The following is a 23780-nucleotide window of genomic DNA, read 5'->3' on the forward strand; positions in this document are numbered from 1 at the left end:
CGCAAGCCGAGCCTGTAGGCTGCAAAGCAGCACGTCAAGCCTGAGCCCGAAGCTTCTCCTTCAGGCTCATCTGGTGTCAGAAATATCCAATCCCGATGCAGACACGCAGGGAGAAGGTTGTAACAGACCTTGAGAGGCTGCGCCTACAGGTCTGTTCCTACAGGTCTCTTCGTTGTGAAGTCTGATCACCCAGGTCGGCCCCCGCTGGAGCCTTGTCCATCCCCCAGAAGCAGAAGCTCGGTGCTGCTTCTCTGACAGCAAAGGACGCAGCCTTGCTCCTGACCCTGAAGACATTCTTCCTGGGCTCCTGACGACTCCCTCATCCTCACGAGTGTCCGTTTCTCTGGTCTGACCCACATTCGCACACCCCGAGTCTCCACCGGGGCTTATCTCATAGGCAGGCAGAGAGGTCCAGGTCGCGGTCCAGAGGGCTGAGGCTTCCAGAAGACCCTGGAAGGTCTGTGCTCCAGCTCCTATGCTAAGCTTGGGTTTGGGTTGCCTCGATGCATTTCCTCAATTCCCAGAATTAACTAAATACTAACTTGGGTGTACCATTAGTCCTTCAAGCACTGTCAACTTTTCAATCAATTGAATAAAAATGTGCTTCGGTTTTGGGGGTTTTTTTGCTTTGTGCGGGAAGCAGTGGTTAATAGTCAGGCCTCAATCGCTTCGGCTCTTACCGCTAAGAGGTCTGAGCGCCAGGAACCTCTGAGAGCCTTCGGGCTTTCTGAAACACCGAGGAGGACCTCTCAGTCCTTTCCATATGGGAAAAGGAAGAAAGACTTCCGTCAAAACCCAAACTCGGCTACTGTGAAGATGCATCATTTCCAGAATATGAATCAGATTTCCACAAACAGCTCTATGTATTCATGTTCCTGGAAACTAGTGTGTTTTGTCCCTGGGATGGGACTGAACACTGATGCCTTGGGTGGGATAGGGTCAACCAGGCAGATGACCATATCTCCTAGAGTTGGTGTTAAGCGCACCTGGAGAGGGGTACCTGAGGTGAAGGGTCAGGGCTTCTCTTTGAGGAGGTGATGTTTGACCTGATGGAGGGGGAAGAGCCAGCAACATAGGACAGCAAGTGCAAAGGCCCTGAGGCAGCAAAGAACTTGAAGAATGCTATTCTTTTTCATTATCTTGTGGAGCTCCCTTCTAATTTTCCTGCCCTATAAGTGTGGATAGAACATGGGGAATAGATAGTTGATATCTACTAAACCAACTCCTCTCAACAGACTGTGTATGCCTGGGATGCTGTGTTAAAGGGCCGAGGGCATTTGGACTCAGGGAATGAGTGCCCTCTCTGCTCTGTTAGGAGTTTGGGCAGGCAGTAGGGCAGGCACACCATGCCAGCGTCGGGCATCCCCTCCCAAACTTGCATGTGTGACCACAAGGTCGAGGGTTCCTTCTGGCTTTCCACAAGGACAGCATTTCTTGCGTGCTATTTGGCGGGGGTCCCACTTCAGATTTTTTTGTAACCTTACCTGTTTGAGTGTTAGTTTCACCATTTCTCCCCTCACCTTTTCACCAAAGCTGAGTATCCAAATACGTGCTTAACAAACTTGAAAAACATCTTCTGTTTTGTTTATTTGCTTGTCACCAGCCCTGGGAACTTTGAGCTGCCTCTGCCCCCGTAGAAGTTCTTCTGTTTTGTTTCTTTGCTTGTCACCGGCCCTGGGAACTTTGAGCTGCCTCTGCCCCCGTAGAAGTTCTTCTGTTTTGTTTCTTTGCTTGTCACCGGCCCTGGGAACTTTGAGCTGCCTCTGCCCCGCAGAAGTTTGCTTATCATGCTCAGAGGCCATCCTCATGGCTGCACAGAAAAGACACTCATTGCCGGAGGTCCTGGTCCTGAGCAATGACTCACCTGCCCAGCCTGTGTGGAGTGGACGCCCGCGTCCGTGCAGGGCCCTCTGTCCTCAAAGGCACTTATCACGGAGGATGCTTGTGAGATTAGCTTATTCTTTAAAATGTTCACAAATGTTTCAAAGTGACTTGTCGAGCCAAACGTCGAGCCCCTTAAAGATAAAACTTCCTTTCAAATGAACCACAAGTTGTCCCCAGGTAGGACTGAGGTGAGAGGGGAGAAAAGAAGTGGGGTGGGTTCTGTTACGTGTCAGATGGAGGAAGTCTGACACGTAACAGAAGGGCCACGTCCGCAGGGGATCAGTGAAGAGGGCTGATGGGGGTAGAGGGTCACAGCCAAGGCCTTTTGAGCTGTTACAACCTAAGGGTCACAGAGCTGGTGTGTCTACGGTGCGGGTCAGACTCCAAGGGAGATGGGCCGGTCCCCCTGCACTGCGGCTCACGTGGCTTCACTAACAGCTCGAGTGCCTGTCCAGACCAAGGTCCCCAAAGCCAGACCCCCTATGACTAAGGCAACAAACCCGAGCCCAACCACTCTTCCTGGAAAACGTAATAACGGTCGCGCTCCAGCTTCTACTCTCCTTTCTGTAGTGGTATTAAGGCCTCTACGTTTGTAAAACCGCTTGTCCTGGCAGGCACGACGTCGGTCTCCCAAAACCAGCAGTCTTGAGACCAAGCACACCTAAAGCAACATGTGTGTGTGGGAGAGGGAGAAACGCCGTGGGGAGTGAGGATCGCGGGGGGGCAGGGGCGCTGGACACAGTGGAAGAACCTGCCGTCAGCCTGGAGCCCCTGCCCTGAGCTCGACTCTCCCCTCGTGCTGGGACCTGAGCGCATGATCTAATGTGTGCAGCTCTGGTTCCAGCCGTGGAACCAGTGGCCCTCCTCTGACGCAGGAGCTAGCGACAGGAGGCGCGTGAAGACTCGCGGCGTCAAGAAGCGGTTACTGAATCTGAGTGTGTCATTTCTTTCTCTCTTTCAGAAATTTTCGACCTAGAAACAAATGAACACGTACAGAAAGCCATAAACGATCGGCAGATGCCTAAAGTAGAATACAGGAAAATCGAGGTTGACGATTACAGTAAGTGCTACGTTTGCTCCTTTAAACGGGAAAACCAGCATCTGCTCTGAAACAGCCTGACCATGATTGCCGGGTGGGGGGTTGCGGGGGAGCACGGGCTAGCACTGCGTCCTCAGCAGCGGGGGGGCCGGGGGCCGGGGAAGCTCGCGCTGAGCCGACTGCTCACGGCCAGCATGCTCGCTCTGTGACACACAGACGGGAGCACGTGGTTTCTGTCCTCGAGAGGCTGACGGTTTAGACAAGACCCCAGACGGAAACCCGCTCCTTGTTGGGGTGGAACCGGCCACGATACCATCCAGGAAAGCGTGTCCCCCTGGAAGCTCCCCTTCTGTGCCATTGATGTTCATGGTGCTTCATCATCTTACGTCTAAACATTGCCCGTGGGCTGAGAGGCGTCCTGGAAGCTGGAGAAACAGCGTGAGGGGTTCGTGGTCGGTGCCGCCCGCGGCCATCCAGCGCTCTGCCTTGGCTTGCGTCCTTCTCCCTCTTGAACTGTCCGTTCAGCCATTCGATAAGCTTTTACGAGCACGTGCCCTGCAGCAGGCACCCCTAGGCCCCGAGGACCCCAGAGCACTGGCTGGAATGGGACTTGCCTCTCCTGGAGGGAAGCAGGGTTCTCATAGCCTCCTCGCCTCTGCAGACAGTCCCCCATCAGCCCACCCGGAGCTTTGCCACCCAGCGGGCGTCTGCCCTTGGGGACTGCAAGTGCACAGTGCTCCGAACTCATCTCACCGTCCTTCCCCCAGCACTGTGTCCCCCTCCACGCGCTCCTCCTGTTGAGGGTGACACCGTTCGGTTGTGCTGACTGGTTTCAGATAACTGAGATTTCAAACCTTGAAGTCATCTTTGAGTCATCCATTCAGGTACCACCTGCCCCTCGTCTCTGAGGTTGGTGAATAGACTTCGTCTCCTGAGCTAACTTAGAAGGTCGCCAGGGATCAATGGAAAAGAGTGCGGAGATTGACTAGTGATGCCTGAACTGCAGGCCTGGGCCGGGGGAGCAGGTGGTAGCCCAAGCCTGTGTCTGCCGCCCCAGTCCATGTCTGGAAGCTCCTTGTCTGCCCTGCCCCTTCAGTGGGACGGCAGCTTGTCACTAGGGCTGGGGGGCCCTGGAGTATCACTCAGCACCCCTTGTTAGATTGGACCCAGCCACCTGACAGACCGTGAGCCCCTAAGGGCAGGAACCAAGGCTCAGCTTGTGGAACGAAATCAAACCCACCCAGACAGTGCATCCCGTAAAGCTGCATCCTTCAGAGCAGAAAGGAATGGCCCAGGAGCTCAGGGGAGAGCGTGAGAATGGACTGGGGTCCCGTGAAGGTTCCCAGGAAGGTGGGGCTTGAAGGGGTTCCTGGAGTCGCTTTCGGTTGGTGGAGAAGGAGGGAGAAGCGTCAGCATGGTCGGTCGTGGGTGGGTCGGGAGGCTGGTGGAATTCCAGCCGCGGGGTTGTCCCAGGTGGCAGCCGACACGGGGGCCCTCACCCTCCAGCACCTTCATCCTTGTCCTATCGTTGGGCCACACGGAATCACACTATATGGGAACCTTTCTAAACATCGCTAGAGATACAGGTAGGGAGAGAGATTCACCTGCGACAGTCAGAAAAGTCGGAAAATAGGATGTGTTTCAACCCGTCTCCCCCGGGCCCACGGGTGCAGAGGCCTTTCTCTTACAATGGCCCGTGTGCACTCGCTCTGATGAGGGGCTGATGGAGGAAACAAGAAGGAAGGGCCTGAGGCGGGAGAAGAGATAGACTTAGGAGAAGCATGAGTGGAGCCTGCAGTCATGCCCGGCGGGGACATCACTGCCCACAGGCCAGGGCCATCCCCACCGCCTCTCCGGGTCTGGGTTTCTCTCAACGTCCCTGAGACGCACGCAGGTCCCACAGGACGCACTCGGCTCTGGAACCGAGGGCAGTTTTGCGTGTCCAGGGAGCACAGCCCCAGGTGGCTGGGTTCAAGCACGTCCAGTCCTGAGCGGGAGAGGAGCTGTCAGTCAGACAGAGGAACTGGGCCGTCCACAGATGCCCGTCATCAGGGCTTGGGGAACCACAGAACAGAAATGAGGGGCAGGAAGGATGCAAGTCCACGCTGAAAGCGGGCTCAGGAGCCCTGCAGGAGGCGCGGCTCTGACACGATAAGGCAGAGCGGGGAGACCCGGGAACCCACCACAGGAGCCCGGGAGCTGTTTCACTGGGACAGAAACCGGCGACCCCTAGTCAGACAGGCCCGAAACCAGCTACCCACAGGCAGGAAGCAGAACCTCTGCTGCCCCGGGACGTGTGCACTGGAGACGCGGCTCCTGATCTGTTCATCTCAAGTCTCCGCCTCTTCCCTGCCGAGCGGTTTTCTGTAAAGAGAGCGACTCTGACCATACAGGGTGTCTTGTACAGACAGCCCCATCACTGAGACTTCGTATTGCCAGGAAATGGGTCAAAGGAATGTCTGGGCTGCCCGTGGGGAAGGCATCAGTGACTGGTTCAAACTGCCATGCAGAACCTGGAGTCCAGTCACTCAGGGCAGATCCAGGTTCATGAGAGCCTGGACATTTATCTTCGTGCTTTCCTTTTATAAGGAAGAACCAGAGGCAAGAAAACAAGAAAACAACTTCAGATTGATAGTGGATGGAGGGATGCAGGGATGCAGGGAAGGATGGATGGAGGGATGCAGGGAAGGATGGTTGGATGGATGGAGACAGGGATGCAGGGAAGGATGGATGGAAGGATGGAGACAGGGATGCAGGGAAGGATGGATGGAGGGATGCAGGGAAGGATGGTTGGATGGATGGAGACAGGGATGCAGGGAAGGATGGTTGGATGCAGGGATGCAGGGATGCAGGGAAGGATGGATGGAGGGATGCAGGGAAGGATGGTTGGAAGGATGGATGGAGGGATGCAGGGAAGGATGGATGGAGGGATGGAGGGATGCAGGGAAGGATGGATGGAGGGATGCAGGGATGCAGGGAAGGATGGATGGAGGGATAGGAGGGTGGGTGAGTGAGCAAGCAACCTCCACAGGTCTGGCCCCACCCCCTCTACCCTGGTCTTTATCTGCAGACCTCAGGCAGGCCCCGTAAGGTGCAGGGCCCGAGCAAAATGAACGTGGGGCTTATTGTGAGCTTCCAGTCCAGCCAGGGCTCTTGCACAGGCCTGCGTGACTGCACAGGCCACGCCCTGTAAGGCCAGTCAGCCTCCACCGGTCAACCTCAGCTTGCTGCCCGCCCCCGTCCCCCATCAGCAAGTTTTCTCCCATCTGTCACTTCCTACCACAGCCTTGGAGGCCAGATCATATTCCTTCACAGGATCCTGTCTCAGCTTCTAGCCCAGGGCCCTCCTCCATCCACTCTGCACACAATGTTTCCCAAACCCCAGAGCACTAAGGGGTGCCTGCCATCCCCTCCTCCAAAAATGCAGAAAAGGGTCTTTAGAAGCAAATAGCCAACTCCCGGCCCCCCTTGCACATGAGGTTTCTTTCCAGGGTGAGGTTTTACTTGCGGGTAAACGGGGACGTAGATGCAAGGAGAGCAGGGACAGCTGTGTGCAGGGCCGGCACCAAGGAAATCCGAATGATGTCGCCCTACAGACTGTTTTTATTTTGTTATGCTTTGTTTTTCATTTAATGCTACCGGAGGCTAAGGCTTTCCTTAGAGAAGCATTCCAATTCCAGGAACACTCTCTGAATGTATTCAGCCGCTTGTGGCCAAAGCCTGCCCATGGGCTTATCAGTGGCAGGAAGCAGCCCAGACCATGTTTTATGGATATTTCAGTGATAAAGTCCAGGGTCCCTGGGCCATTGATCTAATTTGCAAGCCATTAACATTCAGCCAGAATCAGTAATGAGACCCTGGTCAGAGCAGGCGGCTAAGCCAGCCCCCAGCCTGGGGTGCATCTACAGTAACTGTACTGAAAAAGCCACTAATTCCAACTTAATCGCTCATCTGGGCTGTAGCTAATGTCAATAAACAATTTCTAACTTGCGCAGGAAGCTTTGTTTGGGGAAGAACAGAGAAAGCAGTGAGGGAAACGGCCCCCTCCCTCCCAGACTGGGTCCTGGTTGCCAAGGACCAGATCCAAAGGACCTTGGCTGCAGGACCCACGGCTGCACCAGCTCCCTCCCGCTGGCTCCGCAGGCAGCCAGACCTGCCCAGTTCCAGCCTGCAAACGGGGAGGCCCGCGCAGCCCCTGGCTTTGCACGGAGGCTCCCCACAGCTCTAGCCTCTCCCTCAGGGCCGCTGCCCCCTGCCTTACCCCACCCCGCCCTCAGTCTCCGCCTGTCCCCACTTAACTACTTGTTGGGGCAGTGCTGCCCGGCAGAGAGGTGCACCCTGCCCTGGGGGTTCGTTCCCCCGCCATCCCTGCCTGGAATTTTGCTGTCAGCAAGTGCTCACAGGGGTCCAGGCTTTTCTGCTTTTCAACACTTTCCTGTTGGCAAGGTTGCAGTTAAGCTTCAGATGGAGAAACTAAGCTTAAAGAGGTTGGGTGCTTTCCCCAAGTCCAGAGTGAGCCGGAGTGCCCCTGTCTGTGGAGGACCGGCCTTAACCCTCCAGGGTGCCCGTCTCCCAGGCCCCCGGGAGCACACCCCAGGGCGGGCACACCCAGCCAGCGCCCGTCCCGCCCCTCCCTTCCTGGCCCCTGACTGCTGCCCTGTGTTCTGTTTCTGCCTAGACTTGCCCGTTCAGATCCTCAAGCCAGCGACCTTCTCGGACACCACCCACTACCCCTTGCTCCTGGTGGTGTAAGTACCCCAGGGTGAAACTCTCATGGAGGTGGTGAGCGGGAGCCTGATGCCCACTGCAGACCGACCACTGGAAGCAATTCAGCAGGCTGTCTCTGTAACAGCCGCTGACCCCAGACGTCAAAGGAAAGTGGGGCCCCAGTCGATTTCGGGGGATTTGCCACAGTGAGTGCAGGACTTGAGTCACATTCCGGGAGTCGTGCTTCGGTGGCCAGCCAGCGGCCCCAGGGACAGCAGGGAAGCTGATGGGGAGCCCACCTTCACTGTGCAGGGCGGACGGATGCACCCGAGGTCACCCCGGGCCCCGGGAGGCGGGCCCGGCAGGGTCTCGCTGGGGCCAGCGGCTCCTCCGGTGCCACCAGGCGGCCTTGAACACCAGGCGTTGGTCCTCAGGATGACTTCAGATCTGCCTTGTGCTGATTAGCAAGCTTCTGGGTCAAATGTCGAGAACGACTTCAGAGCTTTCTAAGCACCTCTGACGGTAGTGGGTCCTGATTAGGGCTGCCGCTCGCTGGGGTGCGTGAGTGGCCACGGGACAGAGGAGACACTGAGCCTCGGGGCCTCTGGGGACGCAGCCCCGTATTCATGTGGAAGGGTCCAGGGGAGAGCAGAGGCCTGCACTGGGGCTCTTTAGGGACCACAGTGAAATCACCCCCCCAGAGCCTGACTAACCCTGTGCTTCCTGCCTGGGGCCCGGCCTGGGGCCCAGCCCTCAGTGACGAAGGCTGCACTGTGAGGACGCCGGGCCACGACCCACTGTGCTGCCCCCGCTTATTGCCCCTAACCCGCTGTCCTCACCGTCTGGACTTGGCCAGCGACCACACACACACTCACACACACACCACGTGAATGTACCAAACATACACAACAGCACACACTCACATATATACACACGTACGCAACACACATACACAACACAGATATACACATCACACCCACCCATGCTCACATACACGCACAAACCACATACCACAGACACACACCAGTATACACAGCACATACACACACCACACACCCGTACACACACACCCCTTGCCTGCACTCCTGTCCCAGCAGAAGGCCAGGATGACAGTGGTGCAGAAGCTGTGGCCTCCTTGGAGGGGCGGCCAGCCTCAGAAGGGGCGTTGCATCTGTCGCCGTTTCTGAGGGCCCTGGGCCTGGCGTTGGCCGTCCCTTCTGCTCACCCTGTGTCCCCTCCAGAAGGAAAGTCACTTAGAGCTTCCTCACCCCCATTAGCACTAGTGAACGCTCGACAGCCGTGTCCCCAGCTGCAAGGCCCGTCGGCAGCTCTGGCCGGGTCCCGGCTGAGAACACACGCCGTGGGTGACTTGAGCTCACACGGTCGTGCCCCCAGTCGGGAAACAGGGAAGCCACACGAACAAGAGAACCCACACCCCACCCAGCTAAGTGCTTGGGCGATACTCTGTGGGGGCAGTGGACAGGCTGCCCCTGGAGACGCGGACAGGAAGGCCACCCAGGTCAGCCACAGGCTCTGCTCCGGGGCGAACCAGACGGAGGGAATTCCTTCAAACCAGGAACCACCAGAAGGAGCACACATGATGGGGACCAAGGTGGCAGCCTGGGAAACTGCGCCCAAGAAGGGCAGGACGAGTCAGGCCGTGTGGGGAGACCAACCGAGGGGGGACGTGGAAGGACTTTCCAAAGTTCCTCTCCCCGAGAACATGCCCCTCGGTGACCTTGTGCTCGGGGTGGTCCTGGGAGCTCAGTTTCCCCATCGCCCTCCGGGTGTGCAGAGTTGTGGAGCCGGGCGTCGTGGCCGGGGTCTCGGGCACCCTCCGGGGAGGGCCCTGCCAGCCCCTGGGGAAGCATCATCGGACCTGATGTCGGCTGGACCAGCCGCTGCTGCAAGCCACGTGCCAAGCCCTGGCCTGTCTTTCCAGGGATGGCGCCCCGGGGAGCCAGAGCGTGGCTGAGAAGTTTGAGGTGAGCTGGGAGACGGTGATGGTGAGTAGTCACGGGGCCGTGGTGGTCAAGTGCGACGGCCGTGGCAGCGGCTTCCAAGGGACCAAGCTGCTGCACGAGGTGAAGCGGAGGCTGGGCTCCCTGGAGGAGAAGGACCAGATGGAGGCTGTGAGGTGAGGGCCCCCGGAGGCACCACTGGAATGGGGGGAGAGGGGGAGGGGGGTGGCCGCGGCTCCTACCTGGGCTGCGCCGCGGTCCTCTCCAGACGCGTGTTTCTTGTCAACACACATTTCACCTGCGATTTGCTTGTACTTACAAAGTCTTCGGGCCATTCCGCAGTGAATTCCTGCTAGTAATCTTCTCCCAAAGACTTGTATCCTCGTTATCACACAGCTCGGTGGCCTGTCCGTTTCGCTGATTGAAACCGGGTGCGGAGACCGTGGCGTGGGCGTGCTGTGATTGTAGACCTTGGCCACTGATCACGGGGGGAGAGCCGGGCTGGGGCCCTGAGAGAGAGAGGACGTGAGTGGGGCTGGAGCCACGCAGCGGGTCACTGCGTTCCTGAGGAAGGACCCCCTGCGCTTCCAGGCGGCAAGTCAGAACCCCCGCTCAGCCCCGCTGACGGGCGCGTTTTGTCCCTTGGTTTCTTCACATCCCTGTCACCGAGGCAGCAGGACGGATAGAGTGTCACCGAGAACAGAAAGGGGCTTAGCGCAGGGGAAGTTACTGATTGAATTTTATTGTTGCCCCGGAATAAGAGACATCAAGAACCTGTGCCCGACTAACTGGCCTGCAGGCGCATCTGTAGAAGTAGAGTTTCCACAGTTTTACGGCACAGCGGACCGTAGGGCCAGACATGACCTTACCAGGGAGATGCAGCCAGACCCACGAACTCCGGTGCTCGGAGGGACAAGAAGAGCACGTCGCATGCTTGTCGTCCTCATTGTGAAGCGGGGTGCACGAGGTTGGACGCTGGGCATATGGAAAGGGCGGCATACAGCGCCCAGATGAATAAGTGCTGACTGAAGGGCTGTAAGAAGGCTGGACGTTGCATCCCGTGTGTCATCGTGACTGTGTGCTCTGCAGGTTTAAAAGATTTCACTTTACTGACTTTTCAGAGCATTTTCGCTCTTGTTTTTAAAAAGATTGATGGCACGTGGTGTGCACTCAGTAAATAATTTCTAAGTGGGTGAAACCATGAGTGCGTGAACGAATGGCCCACTCTCCTCAAGGGAGTCGTGAGCTGGTGAAGAGAGGCGACACGATCAGACCAGCACGTGCTACAGGCAGAGAACAGGGGTAGGAGAGATGGCTGAGGACCCGAGTCTGGGAAGTCGCTCCCGTCAGGATGCTTTTGCCTGGAAGTTAACAACAGCACAGACACGCGCACGCACACACCCAATGTTAAACGTGCTTTAAAAACACGACAGTGTATTGGCGCTGGAAGTCCAAGGGGACGCCAGGCCTCAGCTTAGTTGCTCAGGGGCCCAACAGTGCCACTGCAGGCCCAGCTCTCTCGTCTCTCCACTCAGCGAAGCACGTGGCCTTGCGCTGAGCCTCTTCCCACGCTCACAGGACGGCTGCCAGAGCACCGCCAGCAGGTCGAGCCACGTCCAGAAACCTCCAGGAGGGAAGGGAGGAGCCTCCCCGGGGCACCCAGCAAACCTCTCCTCCTGTCTCCCTGAACCCAGAAGCATCACCCAGGAGCAGGGGGGGCTGGGGACCGGTCCACCGCCCCAGGCGGAGGAAGGAAGGGTGGTGACAACACAGCCGGGAAAGGAGGAGAGGCAGCAGCGGCACGTGGGCCACAGGGACCCCTCTGGAGAAGCACGCGGGCCCAGGTCAGGCTTGGGAGGCATGGGACAAGGCTGACCGCAGAGCCCCCTCCCTCGGAGCCCCCCTCTTTTTGTCCTTCCCCACCTGCCGCCCTGCTCTGACTCCTCCCAGGAAACCTGGAGTCCTCACGGGCCCCCCGAGGCCCTGGGGGAGGACGCGGTGTCCTTCAGACATCCTGCCAGCCTGGCTGGTGTGGCCGCCCCACTCTGAGCAGGGGACGAGAGGGCACCGGCTGTTTCACACTCACGGTGCTTCTAAAAATAAGGGGTTGATCGGCCATCTGTTCACAAACAGGGCAGAACCTGTTCCAGAGCAACAGTAAATAACGTCAGCTCTCAGGCCACTGAGGCTTCCAGGAACAGGAAGGTGAACCATCACAAGCCTTACAGCCGTCAGCAGCCACGCAGACCTTCTCTGGAAGCTGATGCCCAAGTGTCTCAAGCCATGGAAAACTCTACGAAGCTTTGTTTAGGATCTGGGTCCGTATTTTCATTAGAAAGAAATAGCCCAGTCTGTTCAGTTTAAGAGGCCTTGAGACCAGCTCCCCACCCTAGCTCCCCAAAGCTCCCCAGCCCCGGGCAGTTGTCCCAACTTCGTCCATCACCTGGAGGAAGTCCTGGAGCAGGGGCTCTCCCCCGACCACAGCTGGAAGCATGTCCCTCCCAGGCGAGGGCCACGCGAACGGTGGTCTGGGAGCAGAGGAGCACAGACAGCCCTGCCTGGAGGGGCTTCTAGGAGGAGGTGGCTTTCTGCCAAGACCCCACCTCAAAGGGTAGTTGGGATTGCCCAGGGAGCGCGAGTGCACATTCCACACCGACAAAGTGCTGAGAGCAACGGCCCCGGTAACGCAAAGGCGCATGAGGTCCGGGCCCAGTAAGCCCAGTGTGGGCCGCGCTGGGGCCAGGGGATGCCTGGAGACGTGGGGTGGGCTGAGACCCTCCCACACCATCTTCCGGAGCCGGCGCCTGCCCTCCCGGCAGCAGAGGTCCCTCAGGGGAGTTTAGCAAGGAGGTGACAAAGCCACCTTTATTTTTCAGAACCGTAATGCTGGTAGCGGTGTAGCAGGTTTTACGGGTCAGAATCCTGGCAGGAAACATTCCAGTGGGGTGGTTTAAGGAGAGAGAAATAACATACGTGTCTTCAAAGGCATATGGCAGGGTTAGGAAGATCCAGGGGATCGATGTGGGGTACGCTGGGGCTGTCGGAGGCCCCGGGAGGGCAGGGGCAGCACCATGCCGTGGAGGAGGCATTTCTGCAGCAGCGTCAGCAAGATCTGTAAGCGGACAGATACGGAGACGGGCGTGGAGCGGAGCGGTGAGCTCTGTGTCCCTCTCGACGCTCTGCTGCCCCCAGCAGAGGGCAGGACAAATGTGCTGACCACATTCCTCCCGCTGGCCCCTCCAAGTTGCCCCATCGAGTCTCTGGCTGTGAGGCTCCCTGACTCTGAAGGTGCTGAGAGCAGCTGTGTGGTCCGTGACACCTGCGTCAGTGTGGGTCCCCGGGAAGCGGTGCCAACGCACACTTAGACGTGCAGAAGGTGCGTTTGTGCAGGATGCGCGGCCCAGAGCGCAGCAGGGGCAGAGCCGTCAGACTGCAGGGGCTCTGACACGGGAAAGGACGGGACACAGAGAGCGGGCTTCCCGTGGCAGCTGGGCTTCGAGCATCTCTGCCAAGCTGAGGCGGGCCTCGGAGGACCCCTTGCCGGTCGCTGGCGGGGACAGCTTGAGACAGTGTGGACACGTGGAAGGTTGGAAGGTGCGAGCACTGCTGCTCCCAGGGTGTCAGCCCATCTCCCCCAGACGCGCTTCTGGAGGCTGGAGCCTCCCCCGTCCTCACTCGGGGCCTCTGCAGACCCTGCCGTGGAGCAGAGCTCAGCGCCTGCTCCATAGAGAAGGACGCCGGGGCCTTGCTGCGCCTCAGAGCATCCCAGTGATAAAACACGCGCCTACGCCTGGGTCAGGCTGGTCCGCCTCAGGGCTCCACTGCTCTCCAGGAAACAGCCATCACACAGGAACTGCCCGCTGATGAGTGGAAATATAGCAAAAGATAATAAAAATATTTGATATTGGTAAAAACTATTTTCCTTGGGAGACTCCTGAGCACTTTACAAATGAGGATCCTTACCAAGACCTGTGGTTTTTAGATCAGGAAGTGAATCGCCAGGTAATTAAATGGAGGGGTTGCCGGAGACCAGAGGCTGCCTGCGAATGTGGAAGTAGGGCTGAGAATAAAAATCCGATGTATTTTATGAATTGGAATGGCGCCTGAGACCCGGGCCCCGTGCCCTTTGAGGTTCACGTGGCTCTCTCCACGCTCCGTGGTCTCCGCAGACTGTTACACGATCCCAGCAGTCGTGGTCTGGACCTCAGGCCGTGGGGCAGAATCCTCATGGGGCCAGGTTGACCATTTCACCAGGTATTCCCAGACGCACGTCTGTGTATCAGGGATTTGGGTCCTTAGAAGAGAATTCAGAAACTTGGAGAAACGTATTCAATGGTTCCACGTGTGTGGGTATGCCTGCCGTGCTTTGAAGGTCAACCTAGGCCGTCTGTGTGTGTGTGTGTGTGTGTGTGTGTGTGCATGCGTCTGCACACACCTCCAACTCCTAAGCCTGGCAGACGTGACTTGAAGTCTGCCAGGCTATCCTATGATACCTGCACAATGTTTTTAAAAAGCAAAAGTATTAAAGTGTTGTGTTAGTTTCCTAGGGCTGGAACGGCAAAATCAAGGTATGGGCAGCGCCGCGCTCTCTCTAACACCGCAGGGCAGGGGCCCTTCCTCGCCCCCTCCAGCTCCCCATGGTCGCTGGCAGTCCTTGCCTTGTAGCTGCGTCCCTCCAATCCTGCGTCTTCCACTGGCCGTGTCCTCCCTGGGTCTCTGTGTCTCTCCTCCTCTTACGAGGACACGAGTCACTCTAGTGTGACCTCATCTTAACTTACTAATTACATCTGCAGTGGACCCTATTGACAAATACTGTCCCATACTAAGGTTTGAGGGATTAGAAATTCAACATATTTTGCAGAATTCAACCCATAACAAAGGCTTAAATGACCCACACAAATTCCCTTGCCCTTCGCCCAACCCCCCACCAGCCCCGCTTCCCGGAGACACAACCACCCTCAGGCGCCTCATCCCCTTCATCAAGTTCACCTCGTCTCTTCTGAGCACAGTTGTCCTCACGTCACGATTCCTCATCACGTGACTTCCTGTTGTTGCAGGTGAGGATTTAGCTGCTCTGTACCGTCATCTTCCCAGAACTGTCACATCAACTGCCTGGTTAGATCAGCAGTCTGAGGCGCAGGCTCACTGCGTAAATGGTGCTGACCTCAGACCCTGGTGGTCGCTTCGTGCCCTACTTTACATCACTTCGTTTTTCCTGAAGTGCTGCTTTGTCTTTCACTTGGGTAACTTTCTGTGTATTGGTACCTGCTCATAATATTTCCAGTTGCTCCTGCATGCCACTCGGGCTCCTATGAATATTCTTCCCCGATGCTCAAACATACTAGTTATCTATCAGTTCCAACGTTCTTTTCTTGAGCTGTAGTCCCCTTTCTTCTCGTCCATTTGGACCAGGTGTCTATAGGGTCACGTTTGAGGCCCTTTTCACCACTCTCCTGTGTTGGGTCCTTGGCACACACCCTGGGTCATGGGCCAAAGAGCAACAGATACATGTTTCCCTTTTTATTTACTTTTTCCTTCATATATCTAGAAAACATCTCAAAATGTCTTTATTCTATTCCCACATTTGAAATTATTGTTTATCTAGATATAAAACCTACAAACAAAATCATTTCTGTCTAGAAGGCCCTGGAATCGTCCACCACGTGTTGCTGGTGAGAAAAACAATGTCATTCTATTCGCTGATCCTTGTAGATGGTCTGCTTCTTTCTCCTTTTCAGAAGAAGGACGTCTTTAATCCTGGTATCCTCAAATTTCAGCCATTGGTGTGGGACTTTTCAATCTGGGGAATAATTGTTCTTCAGTCTTGGAAAGTTTTTACTATAATGTGTTGATAATTTCTCTTTGCTCTGTTGTTTCTTTCTGGAACTTCTATTGTACTATTTTGGTGCTTCCGGTTTATTCTCATCATACCTTTTCTCTCCTATATTCCAGCCTTTCTGTTGAATGTTTATTTTCAGGCATGACACTTCAAAATCCCTAGCCTTCTCTCTTCATCCAAGAGCATACTCTTCTTGTCTAATTGGTTCAATATTTTTTGTCTGTCTAGATATATTAGGACGATTTTCTTCTGTTCACTGAATTATCTCTGTTCCCTCTGGATTCCTGAATTATTCTGAGGTTTTTTGTTGTTGTTGTTTGGGTTTGGACTCTCTCATCTGGAAGATTCTTTACATTTCTGATGAAACCTGGCTGCCTCTTCATTCGTAAGAGAGGCACTAACCGGGGCGCCAGTTCTGTGTGCAGACTGTGAGCTGTTGGCGGGTGGGCTTTACCGAGGGTGGGGGAGGGCATCCAGCTCTTCATTGCAGAGACCCGCACCCCTCGACATGGTGTGTATCCTCTCCAGGGGAGGCCAGCTTCTCCAGCCTGCACATCACATTCCCGAGTACCTGCGTCTGCGAGAGGCCGAGGGAGGCCCACGTAGGGTGCAGACTCGGAGTTGGCTGGCTTGTTGCAATCCTGCACCTCACCCCACACTGAGCCTGGTGTCCCAGCGTCTGGAGCCTGTTCTGTTTCTCCCCAGAAAGTTTCAGTGACCTGTCTGAAGGTCCCACAGCCCCTTAGTAGCTGAGCAGGAATTGGACACAAGATATCCTGACTCGGAGAGTGGAAGCTTCTGACAATAAGGCCTGTGAATTAGCCTTTGTCCCTAAGACTTGGCACTGAGGCTTACAGATGACACACGCTCAAGGGATGGATGGGGACGAGGGGTGGAGGGAGGAGGATGGGAAGGTAGTGGGGCCAGTTCTCTTGTTCTCACTAGTATTCTGAAATGGAATCAAACATCCATCCACAGGATGAACATGCATGAATCATCAATGTTCCACAGATACTCTGGGGAAACAATAAACAGCAATACACAGTTGGCCCTCGTTATCCTTGGGGACTGGTTCCAGGACCCACGTGGGTACCACAGTCCTCGGCTCCCTAGGCCCCTTCTGTGGAATGGTGGCGCATATGTACACAACCATCACACATCGTCCTGTGTACTTAAGATACACACATCTCTCAATCCCTTACAATCCCCCTACGTGTAAACGCTATGTAGACAGCTGTAAGTACAGTGTAAATGCTGTGTAAATAGTTACCAAGGTGAGGCAACTTCAAGCTTTGCTTTTTGGAACTTTCTGGATTTTTTTTTCAATATTTTCAATACGCAGTTGGTTGGATCTGTGGGTGTGGAACCTGTGGATACGGAAGGCTGACTGTAATAAAAGTACAAAAGTCACCTGAATTTGTATCATCATGAGGAGTCAGGACAATTGCTGCTCTGCGCTGGGCCCTCCCTCTCTCCCCTCCCACCCCCGGGAACGGGGTCCGTTCGCTTCCAACATCATAATGGAAGCGCTGCTCCAACCATGAAGGGCAGGGCAACCATATACCGACTACGAAGACCTAAACTTTGACTCATACATAATTCCAACCTCAGACCTAAAACCAGGTGAACTGCGATTGTTAGAAGTAGATAATCGAATAGTTCTACCCATACAAATGACAATCCGAATACTAGTCTCCTCTGAAGATGTATTACACTCATGAGCTGTCCCTTCCCTAGGCCTAAAAACAGACGCAATTCCTGGCCGCCTAAACCAAACAACCCTAATATCAACACGACCTGGTCTGTTCTATGGACAATGTTCAGAAATTTGTGGCTCAAATCACAGCTTCATACCAATCGTTCTCGAACTAGTTCCTTTAGAGAATTTTGAAAAATGATCTGCATCCATATTATAATCTCACTAAGAAGCTAAGCCAGCGTTAACCTTTTAAGTTAAAGATTGAGAGTCATAAACTCCCCTTAGTGGTATGCCACAACTAGATACATCAACATGGCTCCTTACCATTCTCTCTATGATCTTCACCCTATTCGCATTACTCCAACTAAAAATCTCGAAGCACTTTTATTCTCCCTCCCCTAAACCAATGGACACTAAACTACAAAAACAACAAGCCCCTTGAAACCACTCATGAACGAAAATCTATTTGCCTCTTTCATAATCCCAGTCGTACTAGGTATTCCCATTACTACTCTAATTATCATATTTCCCACCGTACTATTCCCAACACCAAATCGATTAACCAATAACCGTATAATCGCTATCCAACAATGACTTACCAAGCTCACATCAAAACAACTAATAATTACACATAGCCCCAAAGGACAAACCTGATCTCTAATACTCATCTCACTTTTCCTTTTCATCGCTTCCACAAACCTTCTTGGAATACTACCCCACTCATTCACACCTACCACTCAACTCTCTATAAATGTAGGCATAGCTATTCCACTATGAGCTGGCACCGTCTTCATCGGTTTCCGTAACAAGACAAAAATATCTCTAGCCCACCTTTTACCATTAGGCACACCCACTTTCCTAATTCCTATATTAGTAATAATCGAAACGATTAGCCTATTTATTCAACCTTTAGCCCTAGCAGTACGGCTAACAGCGAACATCACAGCAGGTCACCTATTACTACACCTAATTGGAAGTGCAACTCTTGCATTAACAAGCATTAGTCTATTCACAGCCCTCATCACATTTATTATCCTCACTCTATTAGTTATCCTCGAATTCGCTGTGGCCCTAATCCAAGCCTACGTATTCACCTTACTAGTAAGCCTATACTTGCAGGACAATACATAATGACCCACCAAACCCACTCATATCATATAGTAAATCCCAGTCCTTGACCACTTACAGGAGCTCTCTCAGCATTTCTCATAACATCAGGCCTAATCATATGATTCCACTTCAACTCAATAATTCTATTGACTTTAAGTTTTTTAACAAATACCCTAACAATATACCAATGATGACGAGACATCATTCGAGAAAGTACTTTCCAAGGCCACCACACACCAACCGTTCAAAAAGGACTTCGATATGGCATGATCTTGTTTATCTTATCAGAAGTCCTATTTTTTACAGGATTCTTCTGAGCCTTTTACCACTCAAGCCTTGCCCCTACTCCCGAACTAGGAGGCTCCTGACCACCAACGGGTATCCACCCCTTAAATCCACTAGAAGTCCCACTCCCCAATACTTCCGTACTATTAGCTTCTGGTGTATCTATCACTTGAGCCCACCATAGTCTCATAGAAGGTGACCGTAAACACATACTCCAAGCCCTCCTCATTACAATTATACTTGGCCTCTATTTTACCCTACTCCAAGCATCAGAATACTATGAAGCCCCGTTTACAATCTCAGACGGAGTCTACGGCTCCACTTTCTTCGTAGCCACAGGCTTCCACGGACTACATGTCATCATCGGATCCACCTTCCTTATCGTCTGCTTCATACGCCAAATAATGTTCCACTTCACATCAAATCACCACTTTGGCTTCGAAGCCGCTGCTTGATACTGACACTTCGTAGACGTCGTATGATTATTCCTCTATGTATCAATCTATTGATGAGGCTCATAGTCCTTTTAGTATTAACAAGTACAGCTGACTTCCAATCAGTTAGTTTCGGTACACTCCGAAAAAGAACAATAAACCTTCTATTAACGCTCCTAACGAATACAACCCTGGCCTTACTGCTCATACTTATCGCTTTTTGACTCCCCCAACTAAACGCTATGCAGAAAAAACTAGCCCTTATGAATGTGGCTTTGATCCAATAGGATCTGCTCGCCTACCCTTTTCCATAAAATTCTTCCTAGTAGCAATTACTTTCCTCCTCTTTGACCTAGAAATCGCTCTCCTGCTCCCCTTACCTTGAGCAATCCAAACAAATAATCTAACAACAATACTTCTTATGGCCTTATTCCTAATCTCCTTACTAGCAGCTAGCCTAGCCTATGAGTGAACCCAAAAAGGCCTAGAATGAGATAAATATGATACTTAGTTTAAAGTAAAACAAGTGGTTTCGACCCACTAGACTGTGATCTAAACTCACAAGTACCAAATGTCTCTAGTCCACATTAATATTCTAATTGCCTTTACAGTATCCCTCACAGGCTTATTAATGTACCGATCCCACCTAATATCCGCATTATTATGTCTAGAAGGTATAGTACTATCACTATTCATCTTAGCGGCCCTTACAATCCTAAATACACACTTCACCCTAGCCAACATGATACCAATCATTCTCCTAGTATTTGCAGCCTGCGAAGCAGCTATTGGACTAGCCTTATTAGTCATGGTCTCCAACACGTATGGTACTGACTATGTACAAAACCTCAACCTCCTCCAATGCTAAAATTTATTATTCCTACTATCATACTTATACCTCTGACTTGGTTATCAAAAAGTAATTTCATCTGAATCAATACTACAGCCCATAGTTTATTAATCAGCTTTACAAGCTTACTCCTACTTAATCAATTTAACGATAATAGCCTTAACTACTCTTTAACATTTTTCTCTGACTCCCTTTCCGCACCTCTATTAATACTAACAATATGACTTCTCCCCTTAATACTAATAGCAAGTCAATCTCACCTCCTAAAAGAACCACTTACCCGAAAAAAGCTCTACAGTACAATACTAATTATACTACAAGTCCTCTTAATTATAACCTTCACCGCTATAGAACTAATTATGTTTTATATTACATTTGAAGCCACATTAATTCCTACTCTTATTATCATCACCCGTTGAGGCAACCAAACAGAACGACTTAACGCAGGACTTTATTTATTATTCTACACACTCATAGGATCTCTCCCCTTACTAGTAGCATTAACATACCTACAAAATACAGTAGGGTCCCTAAACTTCCTACTATTACAGTATTGAGCTCAACCATTATCAACCTCCTGATCTAACACCTTTATATGACTAGCTTGCATGATAGCCTTTCTAGTAAAAATACCCCTTTACGGATTACATCTTTGACTACCCAAAGCACATGTAGAAGCCCCCATTGCAGGCTCAATAGTCCTTGCAGCTGTACTACTAAAACTCGGAGGCTATGGAATACTACGAATCACATCAATTCTTAATCCCCTAACAGAACACATAGCCTATCCTTTCCTTGTGTTATCCCTATGAGGAATAATCATGACCAGTTCCATTTGCCTACGCCAAACAGATCTAAAATCACTAATCGCATACTCCTCAGTCAGCCACATAGCACTCGTCATTGCAGCTGTCCTTATCCAAACCCCTTGAAGTTACATAGGAGCTACCGCCTTAATAATTGCCCATGGCCTTACATCCTCCATACTATTCTGTCTAGCAAACTCAAACTACGAACGCATTCACAGCCGAACCATAATCCTAGCACGAGGCCTACAAATCTTTTTCCCACCGATAGCTACTTGGTGACTACTAGCATGCTTAACAAACCTCGCCCTACCCCCTACCATTAATCTGATCGGAGAACTACTCGTAATTATGTCAACCTTCTCATGATCAAACCTCACTATTATCCTAATAGGAGTAAACATTGTAATCACAGCCCTCTACTCCTTATACATACTAATCATAACACAACGTGGCAAACATACCATATCAATAATCTTACCCCTACTTTTACACGAGAACATGCCTTAATAGTCCTACACATTATCCCCCTCCTACTCCTGTCACTAAACCCTAAAATCATTCTAGGGCCTCTTTATTGTAAGTATAGTTTAAAAAAACCATTAGTTTGTGAAACTAAAAACAGAAGATAAAAGCTTCTTACTTACCGAAAAAGAATTGCAAGAACTGCTAATTCATGCACCCCACACTTAACAATGTGGCTTTTTCAAGCTTTTAAAGGATAGTAGTTATCCATTGGTCTTAGGAACCAAAAAATTGGTGCAACTCCAAATAAAAGTAATAAACTTATTTACTTCTTCCACCCTACTTACACTACTTATACTAATCGCCCCCGTCATAGCATCTAGTACAGACTTCTACAAAAACAACAAGTACCAACATTATGTAAAAAATATAACCCTCTTTGCTTTCATCACCAGCCTGATCCCAATAATAACATTCATCCACACAAATCAAGAAATACTCATCTCAAACTGACCACGTCCCAGGACGTGGGTGTCCTTAGAGAGTTGGCTGGAGAAGGATAGGGCACTTCTCAGGGCCCAGGACCCGGAGGTTTACAGTCCCCCAGGCTTAGAAGGGCGGTCAGAGGGCATGGGGTGGCTCCAGAGAGCAGACGCAAGAAACTAATCAGCGGGCAATACCCAGACTGGGGTGACAGGAAGCTGGGGGAAGGAGGCTCCGCGGTGGTGGCAGGTGGAGAGAGGCAGCAGGAAGGCTCAGAAAGAAGCCAGTTACTGGCCAGCAGGTGGCAGGACTCCTGCTGCCGAGTGAGGGTCCAAAACCCAGAAAGATTCCAGCCACTCGGGGTGGGGGAAACCAGGGACCACGGGGAGAGCAGTGAGATGCGGGCAGGGACAAGGCAGGACCGGGCAGCGCCAGCCTGGGCGCCGGGCTGGTGGCATCCAAGGCAGAGCTCTGGCAGGAGTGATTCTGCCACCAAACAGGTCCAAGACAGGGACCCCTCCCAGGAGTTGGGGACAGAGGACTCTGCAGGTGAAGGGGGACCCAGTGCCCTGACTTGAAGCCGACTTGTACCCGGAGAGCCTTTTCTTCCTGCTGATCCCGGAGGGCCCTCCCAGAGCCTGGTGGCTGGGAGTCACGACGTGGTCCAAGTGAGGGAGACGGGGACCCCAGGCGGGCCTGCGAGTCTCCAGAACATTCTCTGCTGCTGCGCGTTCCTGGTTCTCAGCCAGCTTTACACGCCCGGCCGCGCCACAGTGATGGCAGGGGCGCTTGGCGTTTTGCGTAAAATGATATTAGAATTCCAGTATTTCCTTTGATTAAAGTAGGGGTTTTCATCCTTGAAATGGTTGGAGAACACGGCTCTAGACCGCAGGGTTGCACGACTCAGCCGTGGCGCGCACTAACTCCCGTCTCCTTGACCTTGCAGGATGATGCTGAAGGAGCAGTACATTGACAAGACACGCGTGGCCGTGTTTGGGAAGGTGAGGTTGCTGGCCCCTGTTTGCACGCCCCCTGCTCAGGCCCTGACCTGCACCACCCCCAGGCCTGATCTGATTCACTGGGAACATCTCTGCTCCAGCCGCCTGCGAGCCTTTTTTTTTTTTTTTAACATCTTTATTGGAGTATAATTGTTTTACAATGGTGTGTTAGTCTCTGCTGTATAACAAAGTGAATCAGTTTTACATATACATATGTTCCCATATCTCTTCCTTCTTGCGTCTCCCTCCCTCCCACCCTCCCTATCCCACCCCTCTCGGTGGTCACAAAGCACCGAGCTGATCTCCCTGTGCTATGCGGCTGCTTCCCACTAGCTATCTATTTTACGTTTGGTAGTGTATATATGTCCATGCCTCTCTCTCGCTTTGTCACAGCTTACCCTTCCCCGTCCCCATGTCCTCAAGTCCATTCTCTATGTCTGCATCTTTATTCTTGTCCTGCCCCTGGGTGCTTCAGAACCATTTTTTTTTTAAAGATTCCATATATATGTGTGAGCATACGGTATTTGTCTTTCTCTTTCTGACTTACTTCACTCTGTATGACAGACTCTGGGTCCGTCCACCTCACTACAGATAGCTCAAGATGTTCAGTGGTCCCAGCACAGAGAGTCCTCATCTGAGCAGCTCGTGTGTCAGTGCTCCTTTGCACACTCTCTGGAAGGAAAGCTAGAATCCAGGTCCTTGTGGGAGTGCTCTGTGAGGCTCCTAGTTACTTTTCAGACAAGCCTGCCATGGCTCTAGGGGTGGTACCCCAGGAAAGAAGGGGAGGCAGGAGTCTTTATTTCTGTATGTCTTTCTGTGCAGTAGCCACATTAATTTAGCAGGTTCACTTACGTGGTAGGGAGGAGGTGGGGAGGTTCGTGCACTGAACTGTCAAACCAGAGAAGCTTCCACGGGGTGGCCCACGTCCGAGGGCCGTAGCCGGGTGTGGTGGGGTCGTGGCTTGGAGTTGGGTCCTATCGCCTTGGCCCCTCCCCCGTTGTTAGGCGGCCTGGACCCGCGGGCTCTTGGTCTCAAGGCAGGAGCACAGATAGACACAGACCCGTCTTCCCTCTGAGGGAACAGGTCCTGCAGAGGGGCCTCGCAGGGACCCCACGGCAGGTGGAGGTTTGAACAGGTAACCGGAGAGATACCTGTTACGTCATCACCTCTGAGCCCAGGGTTTCGAGGGAGCCGTGTGCATCTGAGACGAGGGCTCGCCC

The 23780-nt window shown here is 52.8% G+C and overlaps 1 protein-coding gene across 5 annotated transcripts in view; it reads left to right on the forward strand.

The window, feature by feature from the left end:
* DPP6 (dipeptidyl peptidase like 6) overlaps positions 1-23780 on the forward strand; it is a gene marked incomplete at both ends in the record, with an annotated part of 1037088 nt that overhangs the window by 1005803 nt on the left and 7505 nt on the right. For all 5 annotated transcript variants that reach the window (XM_082846708.1, XM_082846710.1, XM_082846707.1 and 2 more), the window contains 4 exons: positions 2846-2944; positions 7602-7671; positions 9573-9767; positions 22509-22563. In XM_082846708.1, the coding sequence (XP_082702834.1) occupies positions 2846-2944; positions 7602-7671; positions 9573-9767; positions 22509-22563 (419 nt within the window). The remainder of the gene's footprint in view (positions 1-2845; positions 2945-7601; positions 7672-9572; positions 9768-22508; positions 22564-23780) is intronic.

This window comes from Leucopleurus acutus (assembly GCF_964270905.1).
Source record: "Leucopleurus acutus genome assembly, chromosome: 9".
Classification (NCBI taxonomy): domain Eukaryota; kingdom Metazoa; phylum Chordata; class Mammalia; order Artiodactyla; family Delphinidae; genus Leucopleurus; species Leucopleurus acutus.